This window comes from Haliotis rufescens, unplaced genomic scaffold (genome assembly GCF_023055435.1).
Source record: "Haliotis rufescens isolate VD_foot unplaced genomic scaffold, xgHalRufe1.0.p SCAF_1, whole genome shotgun sequence".
Classification (NCBI taxonomy): Eukaryota; Metazoa; Mollusca; class Gastropoda; order Lepetellida; family Haliotidae; genus Haliotis; species Haliotis rufescens.
The window spans coordinates 31,074,944-31,101,790 of NW_025963779.1; the positions used below are offsets into that span (position 1 = coordinate 31,074,944).

Sequence of the window (26,847 nt, forward strand, 5' to 3'; positions counted from 1 at the left end):
AACAGCCAATACTATATTAGGGAATTCTTAGTCTTGGGTGTTTTTTTACAGGGCTAGTCGCATGAATTTCATGACTCATATTAAGCCAGGGATCGACTCTCGCATTAATCTGGTTCGTCATTATTTCATTATATTAATTTCATGATTTACAGTACAGGAATAAAGGAAATTATGAGCATAGACTTGCTAAGTATTTTAGGATATTCTTGCTGGCTCAAAACAAACTTTTGATTATTTTTTATTGTAGCCACAAAATAGGTAGGGTTCATATTGATAGAGTGAGATGACATGAAATAATATGTACTGTTTGCATATCAAAGTTTTCTAATTGTTCTAAAATGTTCAGAGCCAAAGCAGGACCACTGATTCTCAACATGCTCAGTTAACTGTCGGTCTGCTTGGCACTGTACCACTCGACAGAGGGGACCCATCAGTTGCTCATCAGATTGCTCAACATTAATCACATGACTCATTGTGGGGCGCCCACCCACTTTACCTAATAATTGGTAAAAGATAGGCAAAAGTAATTAGATCATGCGGGTTTACTATCCTTGACTGGATTTAGGTAATTATTGATGTGGGTATGGAAGGCCTAACTCTTGAATTCTTAAGGGGTTACCAAAAAGTGAACAAATAACTAGAAGATGGCTTTTATGTTACAAATAGTCCTTTTATACACTTTTACAAACATATACACTATACAATAAATAGATTATTATCAATCATACATTGATCAGGAGAGAATTATAATTGTAACTGAGTATGGTTTTACGTCGCTTTTCTCAATATTCCAGCAATATTGCGGCGGGCGGGGGAGGGAAGAGGTATCTTATGTGGTTAGGAATGTCCGTGTCACTCTCCATTCCTTTTAAATACTGTAGTCGAGGCCCCCCTCTTAATCCCTAAATGTTCAAAACATATGTATAAAAATTATAATGTTGTGCTACAGCAGGCTATATCTAACAAAGTTAATAATTTATATATTTAAGTTAATTAAGTAAACATATATATATCCTTGTTCAGGTCATATGATCCCCGTCAACATGTATTTACAACGTGCAAGCGATGGATAAAATACTAGTTCAGAGCCCGACGATATTATGAAGACCCGGGTACCATGCATTGTAAATATCAATGGAAGTTGGCGAATGTGCAACCGCGGCAGAGAACGTATTCGACACGCATCACTCAAGTGAGTGACTGAGTTAGTTGGTTTTAACGCCGCTTTTAACAGTATTCCAGTTATATCACGGCGTGTCAGCTTAATGTGGGAGGAAAGCCCAAAGTGATGCAGGTCTCAGACGTTTACCACTTCAGTGAAACCCACGAGCATGGGTATGGTGTTGACAAACCTAGAAACATAATCGGGGTGAACCCGGATTCGTAAGAGGCGACTAAAGGGATCAGGTGGTCAGGCTCGCTGACGTTTACCACTTCGGTGAAACCCACGAGCACTGCATCACGCAAGGGTGGCTTATTATGGAAACATACAGGCAACAAAGATTTCTGGTTTATTTTTCAAATATTTTCCACAAATGACAATGTTTTCAATGTGTTTTGAGTAGGGGATGATTATGAGTCAGAGTGTCAGGTACATATTGGGCTTGTAACGTTGTGAATGTCATGTTGTCATGACTAACAAGATGTAGATCTTTATACCTTGTAGAAGGGAGGTATGTTTAGTTTGCCAGTGTAAAGCAATATTTGTTTCTTTTATTTACCTGTCAGTTACTCTTTAGTAGTATTGTGTAAATAAACTTAATATGCCACTGAAAATTGTTCTTTGTTAATATCTTTCACCTCTACTGGATATAATATGTACTTGTTTGGGGGAAATTGTATTTACAAGCTGTCAACAGGTATCCCCAAATGATCAAAGTATAAACCTTTGTTAAGGTGTAGTAAAACTTACACCAATCTAGGTAAATATTGCATTCATTAAATTATGATCAGAATATCACTTATTAAAATTTTAAAATTCACAACATAAACATATACCTTTGAATGATGGAAAGTTATCTATAATAACTCATAAGTAAATTGTACTAATCTACGATAGGCCATCGTGAAATTAGCAAATATTTACTGTCAACTAAAATGTTAGCGTCGAGTGGACAGGGAAATTCAATGAGTAAGCTAGTATTCTTCACCAACTACTTCCGTCATTGTGTTCATAGGTTCTCCGTTACTGCCCACTCCTGCAGACACAGTGTTTTGTTCATATCCGTGAACACTCGTTGCACCCTGATTCATGACTTCACTGTAGATAGCTATAGGTGGTGGACAGAGTGAAGCGTCCACGACTACAGGTCCAACGTCCGCATAGCTGGCGGGGAAGGGGAACTGTGGAGCTGTTTCTCGTGGACATGGTCTCTTGCATGGCTTTGTGATGACAACAGTGAGGCCGATGGAGAAGATTACGATGGAAAGGAGGATGCCCCCAATCATAAGACCTTCTTTTGTCCTGTTTGATGAGGGGGGATCTGCATTAAAAACCATTATCCATCATGAATACGAAACAATGAACTGCAGCGTGTACGTACATGGCGTCGTGAAGGTAACAATTACTGAGGTATTTTTCTGCAATGTCAGTTCCATAATTATACTCGACGTACTGAAACTCGCACGACACTTTGTGCTTCACGGAGTATTTCCTTTGGTATTGACATTAGTTTAATTTACCAATCCGTTCGTTTGGTTTGATTGATCATTCGTATCAACATTTATTTTGATTCACCAACCCCTTTGGACCCGTGAAGATTCCAGGGTATAAATAGGTCTTCAGCAACCCAAGCTTGCCGTAAAAGGTGACTATGCGTGTAGTAAAAGGCGACTAAGGGTATCGGGTGGTCAGGCTCGCTGACTTGGTTGATGCATGTCATCGACCCCAATTACGTGGATCGATGCTCATGATGTTAATCACTGGATTGTCTGGTCCAGACTCGATTATTTACAGACCGCCGTCATATAGCTGGAATATTGCTGAGTGCGGCGTTAAACAACAAACCAACCAACCAACAACCAACCACTTTGTGTTGGAATTAGGTTAATTTACTAATCTTATTGCATTGCATTCAGTTCGTTTTAACAACACATTTAGTTTGATTTCAAATCTAAATGGAAGTGATATACGAACCCCAGGGAAAACATCAAGCGACTTTGTTAGTTTAATGATTGTTTGTTTTGTTTGTTTGTTGTTTAACGCCGCACTCAGCTATATCCCAGCGGCGGCGGGATATATTTTGACGGCGGTCAAAATTTCAGATTGTTTACTTGCGTGTGACCTTAAAGCTTGACATGACTGATGAATGTTTGAAAAAAAACCCCATTCATTGGGACTGTGAAACAAATACACCTAAAGTGACATCCCTTAGATATCGAAGCACAGCGTGGTTTCCAAGAGAAAGTGAGACAGCGGTCCAATTCTGACATAGCGTAATATCATCCCCATTCACATGTATTTGTGATAGCGTTTATGCCTCATGTATTACTATATGTACACGAAACATACGGTTTTTTAATATAAACTGACTCCTACACGTGCTTTGTTGTTTGAGAGACTGTGTCCGTTAGACCGGTAATTCAGTGGCATCTTAAAGTCTAAAGTGACGCGGGGCGGTCGGGTAGCCTAGTGGTTAAAGCGTTCGCCTGTCACGCCGAAGACTCGGGTTCGATTCCCGACATGGGTACAATGTGTGAAGCCTATTTGTGGTGTCCCCCGCCGTGATGTTGCTGGAATATTGCTAAAAGCGGCGTAAAACCTCACTCACTCACTCACTCACTCACTCTTAAGTGACGCATCATTAGAATGGTGCTAACAAAGTAATCATAATCATTGGATGCGAACCGACAATCAGCGGATCCTGGTGTAGAAGAATAAATCAGTGTAGAAGAATAGAACACGTTACAACAGTTCGCGTCTTCGGTGGCATGCTGCTTGTGTTTTCGATATACCTACTTGGTGGATACTTTGGGTCGTTAAACATTGAGACATAGAAGGTGAATCCAGATCCAACATTGATACTGTCTGTGACGAACTCCACATAGAGAGACTGGCCCGTACTATTCAGGATTTTCTTTTCTTGACTGCACGTCTCGAACAGAAGTACACTAGTATTGGAACCTGCAATCGAAATAATCTTACTGGTACAAGGAAAGAATATAAAACGTCAACATAGCTATAGAGAATAACCAGTCTCGATTATCCGCCGAAACAGACTCCATTGGGCGTAAAAGGCAAAATGGCAGTGAAACGAATATGAACGGATCACTGAAAGCCATCTATAACACCGGGTGTTCATGAAAGGTTGGTTGGTTTGTTGTTTAACGCCGCACTCAGCAATTTTCCAGCTATATGACGGCGGTCTGTAAATAATCGAGTCTGGACCAGACAATCCAGTGACGGGACTCAACCCCCAAAATTCTAGAATCTATACTTTACTAAGAAAGTGTTATCCCAAATATAACATTTGTTACATTTGACCACTTTCTCAATGGCACAATGTTACCGTGACCAGACATTGGGCTGACGCGCCCTCATAAAGCTGAAGTACTGAAACCGTTAAACCCAACACCCGCATAATAATATTATTAGTTATGGTGTCTTTATTTGCCGTGTACGGGGTCAAAGGGAGACTACTCTTCAAACCTCAGAGGCCAAACCTTGTTGATAATTTTAACTTTATAATCTTTATCAAAGTCACGAACGTGATTAAAAAACCCATTAACGTCCTTGCACATCAAAATCAATTATATTAAAACTCAAAACAGTGTCGAATAACGAATCTCCGTACCAGAATTTTCATGTGAAATATGTGAGGTGGGTGTTGGAAAATCCAAAATGGCTGTGACTGACCGGATACGGTCTCATATTAGGTCAGTAACAACCATCTTTGATTTTTACTGACGGTATACGGGCTCATACAGGGTCAGTAGTTCTGCTCTCCGATTGGTCAATCTCACTTTGAGGCATACTAAAAAACGAAATGCAACACTGTACTTTGGCAGCATGAACCTATCTGTACAGTGAGTGAGTGAGTACGGTTTTACGCCGTTTTTAGCAATATTCCAGCAATATCACGGCGGGGGACACCAGAAATGGGCTTCACACATTTTACCCATGTCGGGAATCGAACCCGAAGTCTTCGGCGTGACGAGCAAACGCTTCAACCACTAGGCTACCCGACCGCCCCTGTACAGCATAATGTCGTTGTGACACACACTAAATCAACAAGTATAATATCAACGCACTTAATATTTTTTTTATGAAAACATGAGCAGAAAGATTTCTTCTCACCGTTTGTACAATGTATTTAGATGTAGTTTGAGTGTGAACATTACACATATCTGTATTTAGAAGATGTCATTGGGGTAAAAAAAATATTGTTTGTTTGTTGTTTAGCAGACACCTCAGCAATAGTCCAGCTAAACGACAGCGTGCTGTAAATAATCAAGTGTAAACCAGATAATATAATCCAGTTATTGACACCATGAGCAACAGGGATGCGATGACATGCATAAACGAAGTCAGCAATCCCATGTTTTGGCCTCCAGTGATTAATATCATGAGCATCGAACCACGCAATTGGGATCGATGACATGCATCAACCAAGTCAGCGAGACTGACCACCTGATCCCGTTAGTCGCCTCTTACAAGGTGAGGTGAGGTGAGGTGAAATGGGGTTTAACGTCGCGTCCAAGATTATTGCACTTATATAGCGACGTGCATGCACGTGTGCGTGAGCCTGACCACCCGATCCCGTTATTCGCCACTTACGACCAGCATAGTCGCCTTTTACGGCAAGCATGGGTTGCTGAAGACCTTTTCTACCCCGGATCTTCACGCCTCATAAAATATTGAGAGGACTGGGAATTATGTTTGATACATAATTTTGTTCAAGTCAGCGCTGCAATCAATACCATTTGTTATCTGAAAGAATGAGCCAAGAAATTCTTTCTGACCGGAAATATTTAGTTTACACAAGAACATCCAGCATGGCGACTTGTTTTGTTTTTTTTGTATCCAAAAACACTTTGTCCGTAAACATTCTGATCCAGCACATCCGGGAACAGTTCATCAAGTACACAAAATCCCACCCAAGCCGACACCCACAACACTGCCCCCACTAACACACAAACACGCACGCGCGTAAACTATTAAATGGTCGCTCCTTTAGGTCCCTTCGTAGCAGCAGGCTTAACACAACTGCAGTTCATACCATCATAGACCCGTAATGCATCCGTACAGGTTGAACCGTTTGTATTTGTGTCAGCAGTGATGAGACCAAATCTAATTCTGTGATCGTCATCTCTTGTCCTGAAAAGCCACCTACAGTGAAGATCACTGAAAGAAAAAGGGCGTTTTGCAATGTTAGAAAAAAACAGAGAATACAATTAATACACCTCTTTCATGACCATCACTCACTCTGATTTCAATCCCATGCACAGTCTATATAATACCCTTTCACATTTAAAAACCTCTTGTAGTGACCAGAAGATGTAGTACACAAACACTTGAGTTCCCGAATCAACCAAATTCGCCCGCTGTACAAAAGAAGTGTGGCTGTTGCAGTCACATGGTGTACATGGTGTACATGGTGACATGAAAACCCAAAGTCTCCCTTACCATTTTCGTGAAGACGACAGGCACTAATGCAGCACTCAGAAGCCAAGGAACATAGAAGCCAAGGAACATAATCAGGAGCAATTCAAGGCATTTGTAAGCCCACTCCAGCGGTTGCTGGTGCTAAAGGGGCCGTCACACCATGACGTTCTGGTCAACGGTCTCTGAACATTTCAATCGTTCAATTTTTGAGCGTTCTAGAATGAGGATGACACATCTGGCGTGTGATTAACGTGTGCCTAACGCATGACTAGCGTGTGTCTAACGCACGAGAAGCGTGTAACAGCGACCAAGTAAGATACCCCTGAAAACCATTAGCGTGTGCTAACGTGCCACTGGCGCGCGACGAACGATTTGTCAACGTTAGACGAGCGTGTTGAGCGTGTGACTAACGTGTGAATAACGACAGAATAGCGTCTTGCTGGCGTGTTTGACTTTAGTCACACGCTGCGTGCGCCAGGGGACCGTTCCGCGGTCGTTGACAGGTCGCCAGTGAGTCGTTCAATGCAAAGCAAACGATTAGTAACAACCAAGTAACGCTAGAGTAACGACTGACTAACGATAGCCGAACGCGTGCAACGCTCGGCGAACGTTAGTAAAACGTTCCACGAACGTTCTTAAACGTTCTTCAGCGTTTAAAATTAAACGTTGAAGAACGCTGGTCTCAGTGAGAACTTTTGTGCATGTTCAAAACTTTTTTTCCGGACCAGCGTTCTCCGCCGATTCCCGGCGATCACCGACGTTCACTAGCGTTCACACAACGCTCTTCTGGCGCTATCCCAGCGACCATGGGCGACTACCAACGTTTCCTCAAACCTCATAGAACGCTGACCAGAACGTCATGGTGTGACGGCCCCATAATCAACACATGCTTTTCACAATTTAGATTCCCGTGACTGATCTGTGTGACCATATTCCGAGGGTGTGGATCGTTGCTCTTGCTTTCAAACATTGGTCAATCTGATCTGATTGTTGATACGCATAGGCCCCGATTGTCTTAACATGACTACTCATGGCGTAACACAGCATTCACTTACTCAGGGAAAACAGGGAACAACACTCACTCGAAATAGCCAGTTGGATATCCAGCAGTTTCTATGGTGCGGTTGTATGTCACCGTTCGTTGTCCGAGGTAGCCTGCACATCCATATGCTTCACCTGGAACACAATGTTAACGTTTTCATTTATATTCAAAAACGAAAGTAACTGAGATCATGATCCAGTCTTATTGATCACAACTTTAGTGATGTAACACACGAGTTCGGGTATGATCCTGACAAACCAAACAACATTATCCGAGCGAATATTGGATTCGAACCACAGTCATAGGTTTCTCACATACCTAAGGAACGGAACACTGCACAGCGAATATCAACGTCCATCCCTCCCTTAATAGTCATGACGGTGTAGCAGTGTTGTCATAACTTACCTGTACCAAGTTTTTCGTAGGTGAGTTTAAATCCCGTTCCGCTGCTTGTCGTCGTTACAAAGTTGATAGACATGGAGTTTCCTGTTGTGATGTAGTTGTGTGTCTTGTTTCCACAAATCTCCCACGTTCTTTTTAAACCCGTAGAATCCCCTAAATCAGAGAGAGAAGTCTGATTCCTTATCATAGCTTACATCGGCGTTACTCCATGATTGTCATGTTTTGAGATACACATAAAAACAATTTATATGAAAAATGACCCCTGTAACTATCATTGTCATTAGGCGCAGCGCAATGTCAGCACAGACCGCCATACATGCATGTACACCTGGAAAATCGTTAGACACCAATTCTTCTATGTTTTCACACATACCGAACTTCCACGGATCTTTATTAACAAACCTACACCACGTGATAATGACATTACACTAAACAATTTGGCTGTAGTCCTAATTTCTATCAACCATAAAAACTCCAAGCCGGTATCGTGTCTATAAAATGCTTTCCACATATAGGTCACGTGAGACCAACATTTCCAATAAAGGATATTATTACATGGCAAGAGCTTGATAACCCTCTCGATTTACAACAGGTACTCGGATTCAGACGAGTGCGGTGCAAAAAGGAGGAGCGAAGTACTTATATTAGGAACACCTTTTTCGTAGCCCACGAATGCGTTGTTCGGCAATGAAAGGCCACTTAAATGCATCAAATACAAGCGACAAAACCCCTTCAAAAATCAGAAAATAATATATCTGTTAACTGTACGATACCGGCTATAACATAAGCATGTGTACATGTTTATGATTCACAATGAAATACGAGGTTCCCTGAAAAGGCGAACGTATCCTAATAATCGTTGGAAGAGTCACAAACACATGCACATTTCCCTAGAACATTTCACTTCAATAAACACATATGGGATGTAAAGTATTCGTTGTCTAGTATGTAAAGTGGAAACAAAAATTCAATAAAACATATCTTACTGTCAGAGAACGTAATGGAATCTCCTGAACATGGTACGTTCATGTCTATAAACCGAAATGCCACGTCTGTGCGAGCAAACGTCCATGTACAATTCAGACCACTGAAACAGAGTTGTTTTAGAAAGGGGTGAAATGGGATTAACGTGGCGCTTGGGATTTATATAGCGTGATGTTGTCATTGATGGAATGCACAAACTGAAAAGAGGAAACAGAAATGGAATGGCACATTCTGTCCCAGCCAGTTGTCATCCAAAGCTTGGCTGCCCTGCATGAAAGGTTTGTAGACATCTAACTGACAAGGCCTCATATAACATAACCATGATATGTCAACATCGTTATTTTAATTATTTGATCAAAGATCTTGGTATAAGTGACATATCAAATAATGGCACGTATAAGGGCAGTATCTTAACTGAGGAAGAAATCTACCAAAACCATGCATCAGAACAATCAACTTTTTAACTTGACTCTAGGACCTGGAGACATGCCAATTCCTGTTTTGAACTGGATTTCAAAGTTCCATAAAAAGCCTACAAAGAGAGATATATTGCTGGGTCAAGTAAATGTACCACGGAATTCCTGTCTCAAAGATTCATCATAATCCTTAATACAATCAACGAAGGACTTTCTTTATATTCACAGAAAGTGAATATTCAACGACAAGCAGAAATAATACCTTGTTGAATCTCAAAAACTAAAAGGATTTGCTTGACATTTTACAAGCTCCGAAAGAGAACCAGGTTAAATTCTGTCAAAACATTTGATTTCGAAACTTTGTTCAACACTATCCCACATGAAAATATTAAGATAAAGCTTAATACCTTGATCCATGGGCCTTTTGTTATCCTCAGAGGTTCTGGTCAATTTATCCAAAACAAAAGTAGGTGCCATTTGAAGTTAACTGCATTTTTGAAAAAAAAATTAAAAAATTATTTTTATTTTTTATTATTATTTATTTTTTATTTATTTTTATTTATTTATTTTTTTTTTTTTGGGGGGGGGGAGCAAGAAGTAGGCATTTACACCAACTGTACTTCCTTCTTATCTGTTCCTCAATGTATATGAATAGGAATTTCTGCTTGGATTGGCAAAGTCAAAACAAGGTAATTGAGCCAAGACGTTTGACCTAAGCTCATCTGTTTTATATTTAGATCTAGGCATAAAGATTCAGTGTGACAAAATACTCTCCACAAAACTTATGACAAGAGAGATGACTTAAACTTTCCAATAGTCAACTTTCCCTTTATGACGAGCAATATTCCTGCAGCTTTAGCCCTTGGTATCGACATTTCACAACTTCTTAGGTATATGCTCATTCTACCAAGATTTCAAAGAGCGTCTTGATCAGAAGCTGATGATCAATTCACAACATTCAAGCCCGCAGTGAAGCTTTAGCAACGTTTAAGGTAGACATATGTAGGTATATATTCTCAAAGTCAAAACAAGGTAATTGAGCCAAGACGTTTGACCTAAGCTCATCTGTTTTATATTTAGATCTAGGCATAAAGATTCAGTGTGACAAAATACTCTCCACAAAACTTATGACAAGAGAGATGACTTAAACTTTCCAATAGTCAACTTTCCCTTTATGACGAGCAATATTCCTGCAGCTTTAGCCCTTGGTATCGACATTTCACAACTTCTTAGGTATATGCTCATTCTACCAAGATTTCAAAGAGCGTCTTGATCAGAAGCTGATGATCAATTCACAACATTCAAGCCCGCAGTGAAGCTTTAGCAACGTTTAAGGTAGACATATGGGGGACACATTTAACGCCTCAGTGACAAGAACTGACAATATTTGTTTGTGAAAGGAGAAGTCAAACAATGTCATGTTTTTAATCAAACTTCCAGCACGTCAAGATAATGTTATATTTTTAAAAACCTGATGACAACTGATGTTTTCCAGTCTGGAAAGATTATTTAAATAAATGTTCGCAGTAACTCACCTTGGGTAGTTGCCGGGATACCCTGGAGAATTCAACTCAAGGCGTTTGCGAAAAACCGCATCTAGGGCATGTCCACATGATTCTGAAATGTATCAGCAAGACTTGGCAACAACACAAAGAGAGCAATACAGACTGAGCAAGTCCGAGTAACGCCATTCCGAGTAACGCCACTCCATCATACCCGTGAAGATTCTGGGGTAGAATAGGTCTTCAGCAACCCATGCTTGCCGTAAAAGGCGACTAACGGGATCGGGTGGTCAGGCTCGCTGACTTGGTTGATGCATGTCATCGATCCCAATTGCGTGGATCGATGCTCATGATATTAATCACTGGATTGTCTGGTCCAGGCTCGATTATTTACAGACCGCAGTCATAAAGCTGGAATATTGCTGAGTGCGGCGTTAAACAACAAACCAAACCAAACCAAACCAAAGCCACTCAATCACAATTCCATCAAATCATGTCAACTTGATACACGAGGTAAGAGAGCATAGACGTTTTCAACTGTAGGCAACCAACTTTATATGGATGGTTTGCCATCACTTCACGCAGATATGTGTCGTGGGCGAGTAAGCAGTCTTTCTTCAATGAGAATGTTTAATTACAATACAGTCGTCAGAAACACTACATACACGTAGACATACCTTCGACATAGCTTGCCTTGAAACCCGACCTGTGTTTGTTTTCAATTATTGACGTGAACACAATCAACATAAAGCGTGATTCGGTCCTGTAGGTAGTATCAGTCACCCATAACCCGTAACCGCATCGATATCCAATTTTACGCGCTTGTTCATTGGTTCCTGAAAACAAATAATAATATTCTGCTGAACAAAACCATATTTTGATAGAGTAGTGTATGTCTTTGACGATAAAGTTTCCCAAACCCCCGCCAATACTTTATAATAACAAGTGGTTATATATTTATTGTGAGATGCTTTTGCTACTTTTCTGATGCATTTGCCTATTTTAATGGTGAAGGAATAAAAGGGGTATGTGTTTGGAAGACTTTGTTTACGGTGTTAGGTTTACAATAGTACTCAAGTTGATCAAAACAACTCTTTTTACCTAGTGAAAGGAAACTTACCATCATACATTCGGACAATCTCCCCGACGCAGTTTGCAACGAGACTAATAGCTGTGAAGGTGAGCTTCACCACCTTCATAGGATCTGTGGTGCGAATCAGCCACTGGCACTTCTGATGCCTTGTAACACACAACCCAAATGAAGTAAGAAAACGTGCAACATTTGTCCAACAACTTCTGGTCTATTGCATTCATCGCCTCTTGCAAGTAGATTTTTAGTTACTCCAACATGATAACGGTGCAGGAATCTACATCTTAGCATCGCTAAATGCAATAGACCTGGAGTTGGCAGCTAAAAAGTTGGATATTTTATTCTTTACTCCCCAACTTCTAGAATGCCAATCCAACAGTAAACACAATGATGCATTGGAATCAACGTTTTTCAGATTTTAATCTTTAGCCAACCTGGTGATAAAGAAATAAGTATTGCACTTTGTTTTGTATCTTAAAAATACCTTACCCCTGGTATGGCCCGGGATAATTCGGAGTCGTCAAATATTGAACACTTTCCGTTGCCATGAGATTACCTCCACAAGTAGGCGCTGCAACAACATATGTGGCTTGTAAGATATGGAACCATGCCTTCCTTGACATGTAATACTCTAGTTAAGCAATGAGAGAGAGAGAGAGAGAGAGAGAGAGAGAGAGAGAGAGAGAGAGAGAGAGAGAGAGAGAGAGTACATATACTTGAAAACTTTTATTTGACCATTATTATTTACTTGGCTGATAGCAGTCGCCAAAAAAATGCAAACTTCAGGTCCAAAGGACAAGTGAACTATGATTCTTGTATCAAATACATCAATATCGAATAACCATTTCTTGTTTGTTTATTTTTAGCTACCATCAAGCATGAGTGTATACTTTCTTTTGACCGGCAGTTTATTTTACTTTCTTATACGCCGCTTTTAGCAATATCACGACGGGGGATAAGAAATGCGCCTCACACATTTTACCCATATGGGAAATCGAACCGGGCCTTCGGCGTGACGAGCGTACGCTTTAACCACCAGGCTGAGGGCAGTGTGATGAAGGAAAGGCGAAAACCAGTTACGGTCTGAGCTGCAACCGTTACTCACTATCGAGGATGCTGTATTGAAGAGAGAACCCTTTGTGTGTTTCGGTGCTCGGATAGGCTCTGAATACAACCATCAGTCGAGACGTGAAGACCTCATAGCTTGGTAGCTCGCCTCCACACCAAACCCCAATCTGAGCTTGCACAGACTCTACAAATAAAATTTATCAAAAACATTTATCAGCCACAATTAAATCAAATGTAAGTCAATGTGTACATATATTAAAACAATTACACTCTATAAGCTACAAATTGAAAAATGAATGTCAGCATATTAGATAGATATTGTATTCGGCATTTAAGGCCACATTGTACAGTTCACATTTTCAGTTTCATTTGTTTAGTCACGTGATATACGTGATATATAAAAAAGTATCTGACACAGTATATACTCCTAAAAAAAAGAAACGCAAAACGGATATTTTTGGCCATAAAAGCAAACTTAGCGGACCAAGAGGTGCAAAGTCAAAAGGTTTAATGTGTTATAGTGTCAGTGACAAATGTCCCGGATCAGAATGATCACATGGACATGCAAATCATTGGTCGAGAAACACGTATGATTCGGAAACACTCACCCAGTGCATTAACAAAAAGCTCATGGAACTGCACTCAGTGCACGCGCAGCAGCACTATGAACGGTATTTAAAATGCAGGGTTCTGGATTGCCTGGTATCTGCGTCAATCGAACAGTGACAGTATAACAACATGCCAAAGAAACACCGTCATAGGCAGGGGAATCCCGATCAGCTGTAAGCAGGGTTTTCAATGTAGCGCCCTGCACCGTCACAAGGCTATGGGATAGGTTTCAACAGCATGGGTCAACACGTGATCGGCCGGGACGACCAAGAGTAACCACCCCCCCCCCCCCCCCCCCCCCCCCCCAAGATCGCTACATCCGACTGCGCCACCGACGTGAAAGGACGACCACAGCCACCTCAGCCGCCTCCCAAATACCCGGACTGGGCAGAATCTCCTACCAGACCGTACGAAACCGTTTAAGAGCAAGAGGTCTACGAGCAAGACGTCCTGTTCGACGCGTCATATTGAGTCGACAGCATGGTCAACAACGACTGCATTGGTGTTGTCAACACAGAGTATGGCCTCATGATCAACTGCGATGGAGAGATGTATGGTTCAGCGACGAATCAAGATTTCTCCTCCGTCCAGGGGATTGAAGGGCACGGGTCTACAGACAGCAGGGGGAACGTTACGCCGGAAACTGCGTACAGGAAGCGGACAGGTTTGGTAGGGTAAGCGTTATGATGTGAGTGGCTATCTCTCATCATGGCAGAACAGGTTTTGTCCATATCCAGGGCAACCTAACGGCTCAACGATACATCAACGAAATACGCCTACCACACGTCCTCCCAATTGCAGCCAACGGCAACGGTGTATTCCAGCAGGACAACGCTCGACCGCATACATCACGGGTCACAAGAGCCTGCCTACACAACAACGATAATGTTCACCGTTGGCCCCCCAAATCCCAGGATTTGAAACCGATAGAGCACCTGTGGGATGAATTGGATAGACGGCTACGCCGACGTCAACCACAACCCAAGACGTTGCAGCAGTTGGCCTTTGCGTTGCAGGCCGAGTGGGCTACCATTGCCCAGGATGTGATTTGCATACTCGTCCCTTCCATGGAAAGGAGATATCAGGCCGCTATCGATTCCAACGGGAGACATATGCGTTATTGATGGTAGCTGACCTTCACCTTGGACTCTTCCTATGTACCGATATATGAGATGACTACAATCACCAAGTGTTCTCTCCACAACATTTTGACTCAATACCTTGTACGAATCCTCGTATAAAGGTATTTTCCTACATCAAACAAATCTTGCTTTGCGTTTCCTTTTTTGAAGAGTATATGTTTCAACAATATGGCTGATGAACGTATAACAACAGAGTTGTAGGATTTTGTAAGACTGATCATTAATATCTTGTTTTTATGCCTATTGTAAAACATCGGAATATATGTTTCTCTTAGATGTTCATACTTATCACATACTAATAAAACATGAAAATCATCCTAAATCTCACCTAGCTAACAGTTTTTACAGATACCCATTTCCACTTCCCTTTTTTCACATCTATGTCTAAAATTTACATTGAAATTGTGTTATGACACATTTACATAATGCCCTAACAAGCGATTTATCATCTTACATACTTATATACTTCTCTGGTTCTGTAGCAGACTTGATATCATTGTAATGACTGGGGAGACGTGAAGATAATATACTATCATGACAGTCTTGGCTATGCATGCCCTGTCAACATATCGTCGAAATATAACACGTCCGTAGTCGCTGTAAGTATACGCCACGTGCATGTTTGGTTGCTGTAAGTATACGCCGTGCACGTGCATGTTGAACATTTGCCTCGAAATTAATGTGACCCTTGGCTTCGTGTACTTTTAGAATTGACATGCATTGTAGAGCAACCGTTACGCCGAGCTCAATTATTTTCATGATCCTTTTGAAAAGATGTTATTTATAGTTTCAGCGGGATTCCTATCGACACAATGGTATTAAATAACCCGCTATTCTATTCGATGGATGTAAGATGTTTCAAGGACTTTGACATGGAGATTCGCCTATACGCGACATTCACCTAGATATATCCGTATGCTGTCAGTATCGCAGTCCTGGGTATGTTCCATACTTGCATTCAGAACAGTAATATTAACCACCACCCGCTGCTGAGAATGGCCTAACCATCGAAGTTCCCCAAACCTGTAAAAGAGATACAATTGCAATATTGATATTGATGCAATATTATCTAAACTGAACTAAACTATACTCACTCACTCATTCAGTTATACTGCTATTCTAAATTATACTTGACCGATTCCTTTTAGATATAACTTGGCTGTATTGACAACAGTGTTTTGGATTCTATTTCATGTTCTCGTCGCTAAATGACTGGAACAATGCTGACTGATGCGACGTTAAACTTCTACTCACTCACTTCTACTCAAATATGTGTATGCAATGAGAAAGATACGGTACATATATGCACGCATATGGAACGACGCGGTACAAATATACGCATTGAATAGAAAACATGCGGCACAAATATGCGTAATGACAAAGATGTGGTGCAAATATATGTACTTAATGCAAACGATGCGGTACAAATATACGCATTGAATAGAAAACATGCGGCACAAATATGCGTAATGACAAAGATGTGGTGCAAATATATGTACTTAATGCAAAAGATGCAGTACAAATATACGCATTGAATAGAAAACATGCGGCACAAATATGGGTAATGACAAAGATGTGGTGCAAATATATGTGCTTAATGCAAAAGATACGGTACAAGTATGGGCGTGCAATAGGAAACATGTGAAACAATGGGAAAGATAGGGTACCAAATATAGCACAATATGGGAAACAAGAGCTATAAATATATATGTTCACGTAACGCGAAAAAGGACAATGCGTTCGTCCATCAGACTGGCTGGGTTTGTGTGAAACCTGTTTTACTTTAATAGCTTAATTACTTGGCGACTCTTGCATGACATGTTGATATAAATGCTACATTAATAGCACGACATTTGGTCATTTAGCTACCCAACAGAGAGTTTTACCGACACTAAAGTTTACGTACTCAGAATAGATCTTCAGGGGCCCTGGAGACATGATGACTTCCGGTGTTGCCTTTTGTTCCAATGAGATGTTGACAATTGGTCTTTGGGGATCTGAAACACAAATGAAAATTAGAAACCTCGTCTTTGCGTATTCCATTTCACCATTTCAGAAACCCTCAAAATGTTTATCAGCCAGATTTTACAGTATAAGAGACTAGTTGCGGAACTGTCACTACATTTTCAAGTTCAAATAGATTTCTCCAGCAAATATTGGCTTGTGGGATCATCCTATATGAAATCGTCTATGACCCGCGTCATCTGTGCGTCACATCGGGCTTTCTCCCAACATTAAACTGACACGCCTTGATATAACCGAAATAATATTGAAACGAAATCACTCAATTACACATCAAGAATGTTTTAGGAACCAACAAATAGCAATGTGCGTAAGAGCAGCTTGTTGTATAGACTTATTGTTATGAACAGTGTGCAAGTCCCACATGGGTGTGTGTGAAGTCCAATCTTCGCGCCTTCTCGACGTGATACGAATGTAATATTGTTAGAACTGTCTTAATACAGTATTAATAACTTCTCTATCCTGAACCCTGACGTAGAATGCATTAGTTTACCCACTGACAATATTGAGTGTTTCAATACCAGGGATGTGAGGTGAATGGTCTTGTCACGAACATTTCGGCAGGTGATGACAACATGACATATAAATATCTTTACTAATCCCTCCATGCGGTTTCGGGTCAAATAGTTGTCAGTTACTCTTGATTGGAAATGAAATCGACTAATATTTGGATTGGTGTTATATTTGCTCATGCTATCGACCACATTCATTTGCCTGACCCAAATCAGACCAAGTGATAGATGACATAGTGTTGACCCACCCATCTAACTATCATTTTAATACTTTACCGGGTATTGCTGTGTATTCAATCTCGAAGCCTGCAGGCAGGTGTCGTTGCCCGGCGGCGATTATGTAAAGGAACCTCCAGTAGCTGAAGAATGTTTTGCCAGCACCCCCACACCATGTTCCTAACGTGCGTGTGTCAGACGCACTTTCACCTTAACGTGCAAAACATGGGAGAATATTATTACGAGAGTTCATGGTGTACATTGGCTTATCTCTCGGGAAGGGATGGATGTGGGCGGAGATGCTGAGGCGCAGAGAGTTATCTCTGAATCATGTTAGTGAGTGACTATGGTTTTACGCCACGTTCTGCAAAATTCCAGGAATATCAGGGCGGAAGACACCAGAAATGGTCTTTAAACAGTTTACCAATGTGTGTGTGTGTGTGTGTGTGTGTGTGTGTGTGTAGGGGGGTGAGGGTAGTGGTGGGGGTGGAAGGGGGCTTATGCTAGCCCACTGAGATTCCTTGTCGTTTAATTGACATAAATACCCCACTCAGACATATCATACTGACTCTGATCTGACCAGTCCTTGTTTTAGCCCCTTAATGCCGAGCGCCAGGCAGGGGAACAAAAAAATACATGTTTAACGTCTTTCAGTTGGATCGAACCCCGACCTTCCGCTTTCAGGGAAGACGCTCTACCGCAAGACAACTAAGGCAGTCTCGGCCTGACGAGCGAACGCTTGTACCACAAGGCTACCCGACCGCCCCTCTATCATGTGTGTCTATTCCACCTCTGTTGAACGCTTGTTTGGTTGGGAATGTCATGCAATTCAAATTTATTTTTCGTTTAAATAAGGGTGTGGGAAGCTTAGTGGTTAAAGCTTTCGCTCGTCATTGCCCTGCCTCGAGCCATCACCCGGTATTGATACAAGCGGTGTTAAACCATACTCACTCACTTTAGTAACATGATCGGACTCGGGTAGAGTTTGGTATTGCGTGTGGAGGGTCCTGCGGCTGGTAGTATAATGCGTTAGTCTGTTTGGAATTCCGAGGATACTGTCTTAATGATCAACGGGGGAACGGGTGGCCCAGTCGTCTAAGGGGCCGGGTTTCGCTGAGCAGAGTTGCGTCTCTTGGGCACGCCAGAAACCTGTGATTGTGGGTTCGAATCTCGGTTCGCCCCGATTATATTTCTAGGTTTGTCGGCACCATACCCGTGCTCGTGGGTTTCACTGAAGTGGTAAACGTCGGAGACCTGCATCACTTCGGACTTTCCTCCCACATTAAGCTGATAAGCCGCACTCAACTCACTCACACTCACTTAATGTTAACTTAACGTATTGTCTGTGGACATAATTCTAATACCTACCATCGTATATGGTGACTTTGGTAGTGCAGCTGATTGTTGAAACAGTTGCCGATTTCACAGTGATGCGGATCCGCTTTCTGTCCGATGCACTTATCAGCCATAAACACCTCTGAATCCTGGTGAATCATAGCGTGGGATGTATCATTACGAAACGAGATAATCTGCCATTTCTAATCACTGGATGACATATCCCTCCTATTGTTTCAAAAGATAAGTCACATGTAGTCAAATGCGCCAAATCAATCCTTTGGATCGTGCTCAAAGCTTAGTCAATGGATCAGGCTGCACTTAAATTTGAAAATTCCTTTTTAACTCCCTGGGCAGTATACAACCAAACTTACGGCCAGAGCGCTGTTCACCATATGCCACCATCGAATTTACACTTTAAGTCTATATAACGATCAATTGCTATGTCACCAATATATGTGAAATTCAAGGTTTATTTCTGTCAAACATCTGCATGCTTACGTGTCTGGTGTTCCTCCTAGTGGGTACTGGGGGGACCTGATGTACCGGGGACGCTGATATGCAGACATCCCTCCGCCACATAGATACGCTGAAACATAATACAATATCCGTCTTCGGCGTCTTATACAATCTTTGTACTATTGATCATATAACATCCTCCGCCGTCGGCAAAATAACGGGGTGTCGGTGGCCCTACACCCAAGGTCGCCGCAGTTCGATGTCAGAGGTACGTACATTATCCGTGTATGTAAGCTCTACAACCACGCTCGTTTGATTTACAACAGTACTAGGTAATGTACAAAATTGTCTATAACCTGGGTCCGGGGTGGTCCAGTCGCCTAACGCGCCGCAATTCCATGTGCAGAGTTGCCTCCCTTAGGCGTGCCAGAAACCTATGATGGTGGGATCGAATGGTTTATTCACCCTGATTACGGTTCAAGGTTTGTCAGCACCATACCGATGTTCCTTGATTTCACCAAAGTTTTACCGGCATCACTTCGGATTTACGTCCCATCACAACGGCAAATCAAACCAAAAAACACGCTCACTCACTAAATCACTCACTCACCCAATCACTCACCCACTCTTTCACTCACTCACTCACAACCTGGGCCACTTTAGGCTTACCTACCACATAACGCCCACAATCTATAGGTAACACGAAACGATACCAAACAGCACCAGGTCGGCCAAAACGCACCTTGACTTGGTGAAAACGGTACCGTAGTTTCAATTTATATAATATTATGGTTATTCTATTTTGAATGAATACAAAATATACAATAGGTATGTATGTCTCATCTAGAGTCATAGTCTAGTGTGTATGTATTTACAAAATCTAAAACATCCATTAATTCTTTACCCTGGTTTTAACTATAACCGATGTCCTAAAATGTGCAAGGAACGGTATGCTCACAAGTTCTGGGGTGGTGGGGTAGCCTAGTGGTTAAAGCGTTAGCTCGTCACGCCGAACGCCCGGGTTCGATTCCCCACATGGGTACACTGTGTGAATCCCATTTCTATGTCCACCCAACGCCGTGATATTGCTGGAATATTGCTAAAAGAGGCGTTAAACCATACTCACTCTTCTCAAATTCTGTAGGTAGGTCTTTTCAAAGAAAAGATGAGACATAGAGTTAACGTACCACTCTGTATGTGGTAAGTGACGTTGATTCCCCCGAGACCTGCAGCAACCCTTGATGATCTGAACACGATGGTCGCAATGTTGTGTGAAGCGTAGAACCAGTCTGGGGTCTGTTTGCCACAGTAGGAACCCACATACAGGCCGGCCTCTGAGACAAAGAAACGGTCCGACATCGAGATATCCATAGCATGCAGGTCGTTACTTAACACAAATTAACAACCAATCAAAACATTTCGTTTCAAACAACAGAACATTCGTCACTACATCTTTCCTCAACCTATAATTGAGCACCATTCCACATAGCCTAGAATGACGCGTGTTGGTCACAAATGATAACGGAGACGATAGAATAGGGCTTTCAGCCTACCAAACATGAGCCGTGAGAAGTCTTTCATCTTTTGTTTGCTCTTCTGATGTGTCAGTTTTTATGTTTCAAACGTTTTAGCAGCGTACCGCGACATGGGTCCTATCATTAATACCTGAACCTTATATACATTATTAAAGAAGAACACTTTCATTTTAAGCATTCATTCGTTCACCTGTCAATTCCCTAATGCATGCATATATTATTTTAATCTGTCAATCTTTCAACAGCTTACCTCCTGAAGTAACATTAACGGCACTGGTTGCACAATCCTCGTCACTTAGGTTATACGTAGATTGTATTCCCAATCTGACAAGGCGCGATGTCCTTGCGGCTGTGATAATGATGCTGTAAATACAAATATACAAATGCTGATATGAGAGAGAGAGAGAGAGAGAGAGAGAGAGAGAGAGAGAGAGAGAGAGAGAGAGAGAGAGAGAGAGAGAGAGAGAGAGAGAGAGAGAGAGAGAGAGAGAGAGAGAGAGAGAGAGAGAGAGAGAGAGAGAGGTGTCACAAATGAGAAACGAAACCCTCATTGACGAAACTCACAGTTTACATAATCTAAATACACTGGTTTACGGTTCCGTCCACAATTCAAACCAGGAATGGGGAAAACCTGAATTCCTGAATTCACAGCTTTTTTTTTATTGAACACCGTGCCTCATAAATACAATTGTGACCCTAGCAAGTAATTAATTCTCACTTACGTCAATGTTCGCAAAAATACTGTTTATAGCTTCACCAGCCCTCCAACCACTGTGCGGTATTGTTTTGCATCTCCACATGTTTGCAAAACTGACACATAATTAAAGGTCCCGAGTTTATTTATATTTTCAATTTTTTAACACTCACCACCGCTATTAATAAATATAAATAAAATATTATATATTGAAAATAATAAAAAAGGAAAATCCTTGATTACAATCTGCCCCAATACCCACCATGACACCGTGTGGAAAGGGCTCCCCTCGCCCATGTTTGCATTTCTCTTACATTAACAATATTCTGTTCGAACAAAATATCATAATAAGGAAAACTGGTTTTGTCATTTTTGTTACAGCTTAACAGTAAGGGTTAGAATTTCTTACGTGTCAGTGGGAGTCACATTCGCGTTCAACATGTATGACTGTTTCGTTATTGTTGTTGCCGTCAGGTGGATAGTATCTCCATGAACTGAAACAAGAGAGTTTTCTTACAATTTCCATCTTAATCTAACTTTTTGTTGCAGTTATGAGCGCATGGAAGTTTTTTCACTCAGTAGTGGACAATATTCAACAACACCAGAGCGATGTCAATGCAAGAGAACAACCAGTCTTGATTTTCCATCGAAACAGATTCCATTTGGCCTAAAGGGCAAAATAACTGCGAAAATTGTATATCTGTGATGACACCAGGTGTTTGGGAAAAGATTAAACATATCCTGCTATAACGGTAACACCCGCAATTCACACAATTTGCATAAAAAGTAAGTTTTTATTGCCTGACACCGCACAGCAGAACTCCTGCCATACGACAAACCAGGCAGTCAATGCAAGTGATCGATGGACCAGAAAATCCAATGAAATGCATTTACTGATTTCATTGAAACAAATAAACATGATATTTAAATTCTGAATGCAAGTGTTGAGATTCTGCTGCTTATAAGTAAAGAGAAACCTTTACGAAATGTATTTGTGAGTGAGTGAGTATGGTTTTACGCCGCTTTTAGCAATATTCCAGCAATATCACGTCGGGGGACACCAGAAATGGGCTTCACACATTTTACCCATGTCGGGAATCGAACCCGGGTCTTCGGCGTGACGAGCGAACGCTGAAATGTATTTGGTGTAAACGGAGTTAAACGCTATTTTAGCAGTATAAAGGGATTATTTTGGGGGTGGGTGGTGGGTGGTGGGTGGTGGGTGGTAACCAAAACAAGTTAAGGGTGTATTGTAGTAATCATATATACTTTCATTGTCAGCTTCCTGAATGAGAGAAAATGAACACATAGATTTATTTTAAGACTCGGTGGGATTCCAACCTGTAGCTCTTCACGCTGCCAACTGTGCCCCGGAAACGGCTGTCGTCACAAGTGTTTAATTTTCTTGTTACCATTAACCCAGTGTGGTAAAGGTGTACAGTCTACATTATTATGTAAATATTGTACAAAGTCCTGGTCGTATATGGGTCATGCAAGTGCCTGTGAATCTGATTTGCACATCTAATTTCAATATGTATTATACATCTTGACTTTATTTGACTTATTGCCTAATGATAAGCACTTTATTTGTTTAAACATGTTTTAACTTGAATATACGGGTTCAGATTATTTTAGATGTTTTAAAATGTCACATTTTTGGACTATGGGGATGTTGTGTTTGGGTGGTGTTTAGGCTGTGAGACGATAACTAATTTCATGTATTTAGACCTAAACGCGTTTAGATAGAGTACAACAAATGTGTTTTCCGTTTAGGATTGAAACACATTCCTAATCATGTTCAGATTTAAACATGCTTTCAACAGTGTTTACATCCTCAACACAGTTGTTTACAGTACATCACTGAACAGTTTCAATCAGGCTATGTGCTCTGAATTCCTACACTGAGGAAATATTTGATGTAAATTATATTAAGTCCGGTATCATGTCAACTAAGCGGCAAAAGAAAGTATAGGTTGGTAATTTGTAATTTTCCTAAAAACAGCGATAACTAGTGGAAAGTGGGTATTGGGAATATGACTGCCCAGGAACAGGTACCAAAAAACACCTCACCCGAACGCGCCACCTTTTACGGCGCTCGTGCGGTGACAAAAAAATGGTGAAACAGGTTTCCCGCCTATTGTATAAACTGCACGTGCATGTTAGCTGTATAAATGCGTTCGTCTGCAGGGTATAACCACACGTGATGAAAGCTCACAAAAGAAATGCCACGACTGTCACAGGAGCAGAGAGAGAGAGCCATCGGTATGGCCGAAATGGGGACAAGACAGGTCCAAATTGCCAGAAGGTTTTGTTGTACACCATTGACAGTAGCCAGGCTGATTCAACGGTAGAGGAAGACAGGGAGGACACAGGACAGGCCTAGAACCGGACGACCCCGAGTGACAGCACCACTGGAAGACGGTCAGATACGGCTCATTCACCTGCTAAACAGATTCGTAACGGCGACAGCGACGGCAGCAACAGCGTTAGGACATCTAATTAGCCAATGTACAGTACTACGACGACTTTGTGCTGCTGGAATCCGAGCGTATCGTCCTTTCCGAGGAATGGTACTGACTGCTCAATATCGACGCCTGAGACTGCGATGGGCGAGGTAGATTCGACGATGGCAAGTGAGAAATTGGCGTTTACTAATGAAAGTCGGTTTAATTTGTTTCGAAATGACGTCAGAGAACGAGTTTATCGACGCAGAGGGGAACGTTTGGCTCCGGCGTGTATTCGAGAGGTCCATCCATTCGGCGGGGGAGGTGTCAGTCATGGTGTGGGGTGGTATTTGTGGAGATCAGAAGACTGATTTGATGATTATACAGGGAAACCTGAACGCTGTACAGTACATAGACCAAGTGTTGCAGCCAGTTGTGCTTCCGTTCTTACAAAACCAACAGCAGGGGACATTGTTTCAACAAGACAATGCCAGGCCCCATACTGCAAGACTGACTCGAAACTTTCTAAACCAGCAGAACGTTGACGTTTTGCCCTGGCTTGCCCACTTACCCGATATGAATCCTATTGAACATCTGTGGGACCATCTTGACAGACAGATTAGAGCCGACAATGAACTTGTAGTGTGTCTGACAATTTTTTTATGACATTTCAAAATGAAATTTCTTACCCCACCATTGTTTACCTTGAGCTTACATAACCTGTGATTGCACAATTTCATTCAAACTGTGGTTGATCAATCATTTGTAACCCCTCCCTAGATTATATTATAATTCACAACAAAACCTCTTCTTGTTATTTTTTTATCGATCATGGAACTCGACCTATACTTTATTTTGCCGCCCAGTTTATTTACTTTGTGGATTTTCCCGCTACCAAAACATTACGTTAAACACAAATAAAACCAACCAACAATATGCACCATGTGATATATCGAATATTTACGTGTAGCATATTCACTCCCACCGTCACACCCGAACGATCAGTGGCAGTGTTGTAATGGATGGCCATGGTCAACTATGTACATATTCTAAAGCCTTGTAATTTTTCCCAGCGTCCAGCGTAACATATAGTGATTTAACACATAACGTGTATGCTTCTCGGCAGAATAAAGACAACATATAAAAACGATATCCGTTGAGGTCATACGAGAATAGAGGTGCAAATATCAAAGGTCAAGTAGGGACTGCTTTCAGTGTTTATAAACAAACATGGCGTCGCCGTTGTCTTTATTCAGCGATCTAGTCAGAATTAACCATCGGGAATCTGGAGAATCTACTGGTATAACTGCTATCATTATCAAAAGAATAGCCAAATATACTGACAATAAGTGTCTAACTGTGACGTAGATAACGCATTGGCAACTTTGGAGATATATATTGCGATACAATTTAGCGAGGGCACCAGCCAAGCGGGATCAGTTGCCATTATCTGTTTGTAGACCTCTGCCGCTTGGAACCTTTTCCACAAAATAAAGAAGTTATATTTCGCCGAAATATGTACGAATTGTTACCTTTTTTCGTTTTGTCCCTGTGTGTACATCTGACTGCACTTCGTAACGTCATGACAGGACAGACCGACTGTCAACATCCTCTGACTGTGGCCATGACGTCTCATTGACTAGGGTTAGAGTAGCTTCCCTTTTAAAGGGCAGTTACTCCAGTGGACAGACCGATGGATTGCCGCGAAGGGCAAGGAGAAACAATTTGTGTGACGCAATTGTTGTTTTGCATATAGCTACGCCACAAGAAACAGGTTTCATTTTGAACTATTTTGGCTACTGTCACTGCCCGACTGACCTCATTTACCTTCTCACGTAATACTTATTCATGCGCACGTTCCAGGATCACACGACCCGTGAAGATTCCGGGGTAGAATAGGTCTTCAGCAACCCATGCTTGCTGTAAAAGGTGACTATGCTTGTTGTAAAAGGCGACTAACGGGATCGGGTGGTCAGGCTCGCTGACTTTGTTGATACATGTCATCAATCCCAATTGCGTGGATCGATGCTCATGATATCAATCACTGGATTGTCTGGTCCAGACTCGATTATTTACAGACCGCCGTCATAAAGCTGGAATATTGCTGAGTGCGGCGTTAAACAACAAACCAACCAACCAACAACCAACCCCTCTGCTTAGGTAATGTTTGTGAGAGATTTGAAGAGATTTTCGAGCACAGAATTAAATAATGACATTATATGATAAAGAGGTTATCACGATGGTGTGTTTGGGGATGGTGAATATCCTGCATTAGGAATAAACACTGTATGTATAGCTCGCCAAGGCCCGCTAAATACAATGATTATTCCTAATACAGGATATGTACTATTCAAAACACACTCGCGTGATAACCTACATGTATACAATGTACTGTTTATTATTGCATAATGCACCGGTTTGGTTTAGAACCAAAGTCAAAATTCCAACACGTCATTATCAGTACACTCGTAGAAATGCTGGGATATGGAATGAACATGATGACATGGTGGGACTGAATCCGTAAAGAGTATAGCTCAAATGAAATATAACGCAAAATCGCCCCCACCCCCTCTCACTGTTCCTACGGGTCTGATTGAGTAAATCGGGAACGTTACCTGTCATGAAGATGGACAGTAATATTGAAATCCAAAGCGCCATATTCGTGCCTGCTTAATCCACCGACAAAACTGTTAAATTGTAAATGGCTGACATGTTTCGCAATACCCTTGTTAGGACTTCTTGTTGTCGTCTACACATAGGCCAACGTTGGG

At 41.5% G+C, this 26,847-nt stretch overlaps 1 protein-coding gene across 1 annotated transcript; it reads right to left on the reverse strand.

Annotated features, from left to right (window-relative positions):
* Positions 1-1,365: 1,365 nt before the first annotated feature.
* LOC124120589 (cubilin-like) lies at positions 1,366-26,847 on the reverse strand. Its single transcript, XM_046483447.2, has 20 exons — positions 26,692-26,847; positions 22,042-22,126; positions 21,189-21,301; positions 20,591-20,737; positions 19,446-19,533; positions 18,978-19,093; positions 17,670-17,819; positions 16,766-16,856; positions 15,761-15,882; positions 13,146-13,292; positions 12,530-12,611; positions 12,071-12,189; positions 11,628-11,786; positions 10,984-11,065; positions 9,035-9,135; positions 8,052-8,201; positions 7,687-7,780; positions 6,219-6,343; positions 3,959-4,123; positions 1,366-2,483 (listed from the first exon to the last, which is right to left on the reverse strand). The coding sequence occupies exons 1-20, from the start codon at positions 26,732-26,734 to the stop codon at positions 2,137-2,139; spliced, it is 2,526 nt and encodes an 841-aa protein (XP_046339403.2). The 5' UTR covers positions 26,735-26,847; the 3' UTR covers positions 1,366-2,136.

Excerpts from the sequence above, each read along its gene's own strand:
- LOC124120589 (XM_046483447.2), bottom strand. The coding sequence starts at position 26,734 with ATGGCGCTTTGGATTTCAATATTACTGTCCATCTTCATGACAG. Across the intron at positions 19,094-19,445 it reads CTAGGAGGAACACCAGACAC|GATTCAGAGGTGTTTATGGC; the intron begins GTAAGCATGCAG and ends ATGATTCACCAG. Across the intron at positions 13,293-15,760 it reads CAGCATACGGATATATCTAG|AGTCTGTGCAAGCTCAGATT; the intron begins GTGAATGTCGCG and ends TTTTATTTGTAG.